At 41.5% G+C, this 7,786-nt stretch overlaps 1 protein-coding gene across 1 annotated transcript; it reads right to left on the bottom strand.

Moving 5' to 3' along the window:
* Positions 1 to 1,120: 1,120 nt before the first annotated feature.
* Positions 1,121 to 7,654, bottom strand: LOC138958954 (cytosolic Fe-S cluster assembly factor narfl-like). The gene is made up of 9 exons (XM_070330306.1): positions 7,550 to 7,654; positions 6,392 to 6,487; positions 5,602 to 5,757; positions 5,024 to 5,156; positions 4,300 to 4,434; positions 3,594 to 3,842; positions 3,007 to 3,079; positions 2,141 to 2,278; positions 1,121 to 1,735 (listed from the first exon to the last, which is right to left on the bottom strand). The coding sequence occupies exons 1-9, from the start codon at positions 7,613 to 7,615 to the stop codon at positions 1,336 to 1,338; spliced, it is 1,446 nt and encodes a 481-aa protein (XP_070186407.1). The 5' UTR covers positions 7,616 to 7,654; the 3' UTR covers positions 1,121 to 1,335.
* Positions 7,655 to 7,786: the final 132 nt, after the last annotated feature.

The following is a 7,786-nucleotide window of genomic DNA, read 5'->3' as shown; positions in this document are numbered from 1 at the left end:
GCATGCACCTCCGCTCTCGTGACTGTAGTGGCAGGAGACGAGCGAACGCTGGCAAGCGAAGAGACGCCAGCCACACCCGAGGGAAGAGAACGAAGCTCCGCTCTCGTCGAAGTAATCTCGGCCGCTAAAGTAGACACCTGCGAACTAAGAGATAACAACAAAGCAGCAACATCAGCGGATGCCAACCCCGGCACCACAGGGGGAGAATCCCCCTTAGCAGGTTTATTCACGTGAGCGGTCTTGTCAACCGGCTTAGCCGACAAAATGGCCGCTGTCTTGTCTACCGGCTTAGCGGGCAAATCAACAAACACATCAAAAGATTTTTTGCAAGAGTATCTTCACCAGAAACGGATTGTTTAGTCTTCCTAGAAGATTCTTTAGAAGAAGTGGGCGCAGCAGCTACCTTTTAGGCGTACACCTCTTCTTGGCATTGTCGGCCATGACACAACAAAGACTCACGAAAAAATTTTGAAAAAATTTTGCAAGTCCAAAAAGCGGCCAACAACGCTGCCAAAATCAAGAATAAACAAGAACGACCTCACCTCAACAGCAGTAGAGAAGTCCAGATGCAAGAAGATACCAAGAGGAACAACAAAGTCAAAAGACTAAGTCAAAACGGCTGAAACAGCCGGAGCGTACATCAAATGCGACCAGTCTCACTGGCGCTGAGCTTTGGAATGAATTGCATATGGCGGTGTATGCGCGCGCATACGGAAGGCAGTCTCGTTTCCGGGCTGGCTTAGACACCCTTACGGGTCTCATGTCACTCTTTTTTTAGAGGCGCCTTCCTTGTTACCAAGGGGACGCGTACAGCGTTACCAGCACTGAACTAGGGTTAATTGCTATATGTGAGTTGGGTAAGATATGTAATTTAATATTGTATAAAGAGATAAGAAATTCTTTGTTTCACCTTGTAATTTTATTTTCAGTATCAAAAGAGACACCACAGTTCAATAATTACCTAACATAGATTCAGTACATGCATTAGCATTCACTCACCTACAGTCACACATTAACGATTGTCCCAGTGCTTATAAAGTTCATTCACATCCATTGATGTAACTGTGCAATAATAACTGTGTTTTTTGCTTTTTTGAAAAGTTCCAGATAAATATCAATAAAATTAATAATTAACAATCTTATCACCGGAACATGAATGTAAATAAAATACATCAAATTACACTGCTACTGCTTTTTGAGGAACAACCCCACTCTGGTCAGTGTGAAAAACCATCTGATCTCTCACACAGTAATATGGTCTAATACTTTGCAAGACCCAGCAAATTCTATAAGTGATTTTGAAGGTCTACGTGTTCAGAACCATACAGGAAACATTCACCACTTGATGTTAAGAGCGTTTGTCATCTTTTCCACCTCATGGTACGACGTGTGGAGCATGGCTTGTGCTTTGGAGGTCCCTACGCCCCCTAACCACTCAGCATACAACCTCTCAACATCAGCTATTTCAACTGGCGACAAAGTTGGCTGACTTGAATACACCTCCTCCACTTTGCTCAGTCTTTCCTTCACAGTTTCTTCGCCCTCTGGCCGCATCTGAGCGCCGCCGTTGTTGCATCCAGAGGGGCAGGCCATGATTTCCACAAAGTGATAGTCGCATCTCTTTCTTTTAATCTTCTGCACAATGTTCTGTATGTTGCGAAACCCATACGCTATGGCCATTTTCAGTGTTGGTTTGCCTTCTGCTTCGATGAGGACTTCTTTGAAGTCTTGATTCCTGTTGGTGCAACAGAAAGTTCACCCTTATCATCTTGCTGCTAATAATCTAAAACAAAACAAAAACATAAATACTTTCACACACACACAGACATACACAAACCTCAGCAGTGACATTTAATGCTTATGCAGTACCCACTCGCTTGCATCAATATCCAAAATCTGTTCCTCTTTGTCCCCCGAAATCGGTGTATGCTGTCTGAATAGCGGGGTAAAAAACGAACATACACGTAAAAATCCACTTATGCAAAAACATGAGTGAACATGTGAGTTTCAGCCCATGAACGAAGAAAACAATTCTCCTTTGCATTAACAACCTTTTACATATTTTATGTTTTTCTACACTTCATCATACACAGGAAACATAAACAAATAAAGACATGCAGAATTTAACTCCATGATCTACCTGCAGACTCTGTAGTTGATGTTTTGTAGCTGTGAGTTGTGCAGTTCCTGGGCAGCATGACGAGCAATGTATTCCAGGTAACCCCCCGATCCTCCACCGCTGTGACTGACCAGCTGACCGTTCACTTGATGACTCAGCCTGCACATAACCACAGCAGCTTTCAGTTAACAATTCTTCTGCTTTAATGGGCTGAAACTCCCACGTTTTTATGTGTATGACCGTTTTTACCATGCCATTTAGGCAGCCATACGCCGCTTTTGGAGGGAGTATGCTGGGTGCTTTTCGTGTTTCTGTAACCCACTGAACTCTGACATGGATTACAGGATTTTTTCCGTGCGCACTTGGTCTTGAGCTTGTGTGTACACACGAAAAGGGATAAGGCACTAGCAGGTCTGCACATGCAGTGGCTGGGATTCAAACCCGTGACCTTCCGCATGCGAGGCAGGCGTCTTCTCCACTCGGCCATTTCGCCCATCCAGTTAACAATTCAAAAAGCAATGTAATACAGGTAACACCATTGTTACTGACCAGTTGATCGACTTCATGGTGACTTGGCTAGCACGGGCAACTACAGGGGGTTGAAGTTAACATTTCAAAGGCTACATACTCAAGAAAAGACAATGTTCATTCGATGAAACATACAGACTCCATGCCCTGAGTAGTTAACAAAGTGAATTCTGTCATCTACCGGCAACTACTTTACATCCTCAGAAACTTCAGATTCTTACGCTGAAGAAGTCAGATAGTAGATTTGTTTTCTAAACTAAGCTGTTGCTAGTATGAAAATAAACGAGCAGCTTATCAGAATGAAATTTAGAAAACAGGAAGGTTTTGAAGTTGAATGGTGTTATATCAAGTCAACTTACTGAGTGTCGATTGGCATATCCTCCACATCCGCCAGTGATACCCCTTCCTTGTCGAACATTGCAGCAACCTCAACTGAAAACAGACGTGTTAACTGTTACAGAAAATTACAAATTGTAACTGCGAACAATTTCAAAAGGAGGGACCAGGAGCCGGTGTTATGGACTCAAGGTGGTTACACTGACAGTTGGACCATGGCTTTGTCCCCTGACTGTGGTTGTAACGTGGTGCTGGGGGAGGGCAGCACTGTGAGCAACTCTCTGTGTAAAGAGGCACAGATGGCCAACAAAAATCTGTTTTATGAATCCAATTTCTTCAGATTAATGCGTTTCACTCGTTCAACTGCAGTTGACAAGACTTTGTTGCTGGCCCATGAAACCAGCCCCAGAGCACATACAGTGAAATATGAAACACACATTTACGTGTGTGCATGCATCAAAGTTGTGGTTCAGACAGACAGAAACACACACGATACCTGTCATCATGCACAAACACACACACAAACACAACCTACTATGCACACAATTAGTTCTCAAAATGAAAACTGTAGCAATTACTTAACAAATAAAATTTAAAAAACTTAACTCACTTGAAGTGATAACGCAGTCAACATCTCGACTCTGTGAAACATCATCAAAGAAATCTGCCCTTGAAGCCTCCAGCTTTTTGTCAAAGCATGGCATGACTGTGACATGATAAACCTGAGCGCCAGATCGACCTATGCATGACGCCAGGTAATCCTTCACCAGAGCCCCCATCACCTGTTGAGGTGAGCGCGTGGTGCTGATGTAGGGCAGAATGTAAGAACCATGCGTCTTTTCCGCATAGCACACCCAGCCTGTAAAAAAAAACCAAGCAAAACATCACATAAGTTTCACTCCATGTAATGCGTAGTATCTAAGGTAAAATGAAGAGGATGGTGGAATGATCTAAACATGAATGTATCTCTTGAAGGATTAGTGTCTGCTTTCATTGAGAAGAATAAAAGTTCACTAATACACCCTTTTTAACAGATGTGCATTTGCCCCCTCCCCCCCATTACTTTTGCCACAGAAAAAAAGTTCTACGCCTAATGCTCTACTCCAAATCTTTGTGAATTTGATTTCAATAGACAAGCTCATTTCACTGTTGCAACCTGAAATCAGATATATTTTCTCCTTTTAACCAGGACAATAACATCAGAAACATCAGCAGAAGGGTATGTGAGGGTGGTGTGGGGGGTTTGGATAATCTGTTGATGAAGCACCTACATTCATGAAACAATTCAATCAATCAAGCAAAGTAGGTTTTGTCACCTGGGCAGGCAGATGCCAACATAGGGAATGCTTTGGGGTTCGTCTCTGAGTCGTAGAAGCGGCGCACGAACTCTTGGGCACTTTCAATCAGGCTGAAGTTCCTGGCAAAGTTGGTGTCAAACACATAGTGCACTCCTGCAAAAGTACACAATTTAAAGTTTGATTACAAATGTACAAACATTTCGGAACAAAACTGGAAGCATATATTGTGCCATGCCCAAATTCATGCATTTCTTAGTAATTAAGTTTGTTTGAAAATGTTAATGATCTTGGTCACTGTCAGCTGTTTTTGTTTGTCATGCAATTTAATTTCCATTACTTTATTCCATTGCTTGGAAATTCCGGTTGCTTCCTTCCAATGGAAAGTTAGCAGCAAAAAGAGTCGCACTGCCTGGGTGTGTGAGTGTTTAGGTGTAATACGCCACCTGCATTTATAGTAAAATGACCAAGGTCTTTTACGAGCCACTGTGGTGACTCAAGAGTGGGAAATGAATGCTGTCTCTGAGTCTGCACATAAAGTTGGCCTGTGTCCGTCCCTGCCTGGATTTGAACCCATGACCCAATGATCACAAGTCCAGTGCTCTACCAACTGAGCTACCGTATAAGCACATTCAAGCCATATTAGAAGACACTGATGCACTAGTAAAATTGAGCTATTCTGTGGAGGTGATTTGTGAAGCAAGCCACACAAGTGCTGCCAAAAAATTAAAAGAACATGATTTACCCAGTCTCTTGAAAAATCCAGTGAGCTTGGTGGCAGCAGCCTGCATGGTCAAGTTGCACTGAGCGGCAAGAGAAGCCCTGGCCTGAGGTGATAGCGACACCACCACCGTCTTCGCCTCTGATTCTCTCCCGCTCTGGACAGAATAAAGATGATAAAGACAAGCGTAAGCAATGTAACTGATGACTTAAAAAGCAACAACAACACAACGAAGTCTTGATAGAATAAAAATGATGGTTTTGGCTTTAGTATCTGTGCCATTTTGCTGTGGCGATTTTGACAGAAAAGGAAATGTGCAATTCTCAGCTAGACTGTCGTGTAATAAAGAAATGTTATCAGTGTTTCCTCTAAACTAAAAATGTCAGCAAGTGCTGCGCACTTTGTTTTTTTGAGGACAAAATGATAGCATATGTCACATTACCCCCTCCCTTACAACTCTCATTCCTGCCATTCCGACTCTCTCTCTCTTTCTCTCCTAGCTGTGTTCCAAATCTTGTAGTTGAACATAGTATATATGAAAAAGTGTGCACCATAAATAAATAGAGTCTAAAACAGTATAAGTATAACTTATAAATTTGTACCTCAATGAGTTGCTTGTTTTCTTGTAAGACCCTGTAGAGTTCTTCCTGGCTTTGCTGCGTAATGAGAACGCTCTCTGCCGATGTGATGCAACCACTGCAAGCCAGGCAGTCATTCAGTGTAATCTTGGCCTTTTCCAGCTTTGTTTCATATCCACCCTGAAAAAGAGAGATAATATATAATGGTCAATTAAAATAAAAAAGGGTATACGTGCGTAGTACCTGTAATGTGAGGCCCCTCCGATAAAAGGACATTTCCCTAAAAGGACACTTTCTGTTGTCCATTTGTCCATTATCTCTACCAAATATATACTTGTCTTGACAGGCCACCTACAATGTAGGGACACGTTTGGCTGGTCCCAAGGGTGTCTTTTCATCACAGGTACCACTGTACATGCAAATACTTTTTGTTCAAAATGTTATTGCAGCACTGAAAAGAGACAAGAATTTCTAAAAACATTTTTCAAGCATTATAATAGCTAGAAAATGAGCAAGATAAGTAGGACCTCCACAAACTTGTTTACACTAGCTCTTTCCACAATTTCAGCTTTGAAATGTTCTTTTCTTTGGTTCTGAAATCTGCAAATGTACACAAAATGAGAGGCAGATAGATTCACAACTGTTGTGTAAACATCACAGACTTGTGAAAATGAAGTGAACCTGTCAAGTCAGTTTTAAGAAAACTGCCCCTTGAACATGTGTATCCCAGCAAAGCTGTACATTTACTGTTTAAAAATAAAAAAATAAAAAATAATATATATAAAATAAAAATTAAAAAAACATCTGCGCATACCTCCAATATTTCAGTGTAGCTGCCATCGCCCTCTATTCTGATCTTGCCCACCTTTGTCCCAGGCTTTTTCTCAATCACAACGGGTTTGATACATTCCTGAAAGAAAACATCATTAAGCATGATAAATTTACAATAGGCTGTGAATAGTCTTTAGACAAACACCAATTCAAACCTATACATAAACTATACACCCCCCCCCCCCCCCCCCTACTTCTATTCAAATGTCAGATCATAGAAAGACAGATCAATAGACACACACACACGCACATGCAAAAACACACACATACACACTGCAAAAAGCAAACCCAAAAATGAAACTAAACATAAAACCGCATAACTAAAGTAGGATCACAAAGAAGGCATACTTCTTACTTGTATCAATGTATGTTGTTTGTTACAAAAGTGCCATGTCATTCACCCAGCAGTTTTGTTCCATTTTTAGTTCAAACACCAATCAATCAATCAATCAATATGAGGCTTATATCGCGCATATTCCGTGGGTACAGTTCTAGGCGCTCTGCAATGATGCCGTGTGAGATGGAATTTTATATAAGGCCAGTAGATCGCAGCCATCTCGGCGCATATTTACCTTTCACGGCCTATTATTCCAAGCCACACGGGTATATGTAGACAATTATTAACTGTGCCTAAGCAATTTTGCCAGGAAAGACCCTTTTGTCAATCGTGGGATCTTTAACGTGCACACCCAATGTAGTGTACACGGGGGGGAGTTCGGACACCGAAGAGAGTCTGCACACAAAGTTGACTCTGTGAAATAAATTTCCGCCGAACCTGGGATCGAACTCACGCTGACAGCGGCCAACTGAATACAAATCCAGCGCACTACCAACTGAGCTATATCCCCGCCCCGTTAATTTACCATCATTTTCAAGAATTAACCAAATAACCAATTACCTAAAGACCAAAATTAGCAAAACCTGGAAAGAAACACATAAAATATAAACTGTAACATATTTGTTGTCCATGTGCATTGCAAATGTAGCAGACGATAACAATCACTGAATCAGCTTCACCACTAAAGGTGTACCGTTTACAGTACTGTCAGAAATCAGTTTCCTTCTATCAAAGATCAGATGGTACAGGCAAATAGATGTTTGTGGTTTTCGTGATCTGCATCGCTTGATTTGTCTTCATCACCTGCGAAGGCGTAATAAAGTCATCCAAGTCAGTCAACTGGAGCACTCCACTGAAGTTGGACGCCATCTTGTAATGTTGAAAAGAAGGATTGCACTACCTTGTGAACAAACAAAGTCTTGAATGAATGATGAAAAATTCAGTTTATAAATTAGTGCGCGCATAAAATTCAGAAAACATGAATTATTTGTTTTTAGTCGAAACAAGATGCATATGAAATAGAAAGGGCTGTATTTGGCT

The sequence above is a fragment of the Littorina saxatilis genome, linkage group LG2, assembly GCF_037325665.1.
Source record: "Littorina saxatilis isolate snail1 linkage group LG2, US_GU_Lsax_2.0, whole genome shotgun sequence".
In the NCBI taxonomy this organism is placed as follows: Eukaryota; Metazoa; Mollusca; class Gastropoda; order Littorinimorpha; family Littorinidae; genus Littorina; species Littorina saxatilis.
This window is presented reverse-complemented; position numbering and strand designations above follow the sequence as displayed.

Excerpts from the sequence above, each read along its gene's own strand:
- LOC138958954 (XM_070330306.1), bottom strand. The coding sequence starts at position 7,615 with ATGGCGTCCAACTTCAGTGGAGTGCTCCAGTTGACTGACTTGGATGAC. Across the intron at positions 4,435-5,023 it reads TGGATTTTTCAAGAGACTGG|GAGTGCACTATGTGTTTGAC; the intron begins GTAAATCATGTT and ends GTACTTTTGCAG. Across the intron at positions 3,843-4,299 it reads GTTGGCATCTGCCTGCCCAG|GCTGGGTGTGCTATGCGGAA; the intron begins GTGACAAAACCT and ends TTTTTTTTACAG.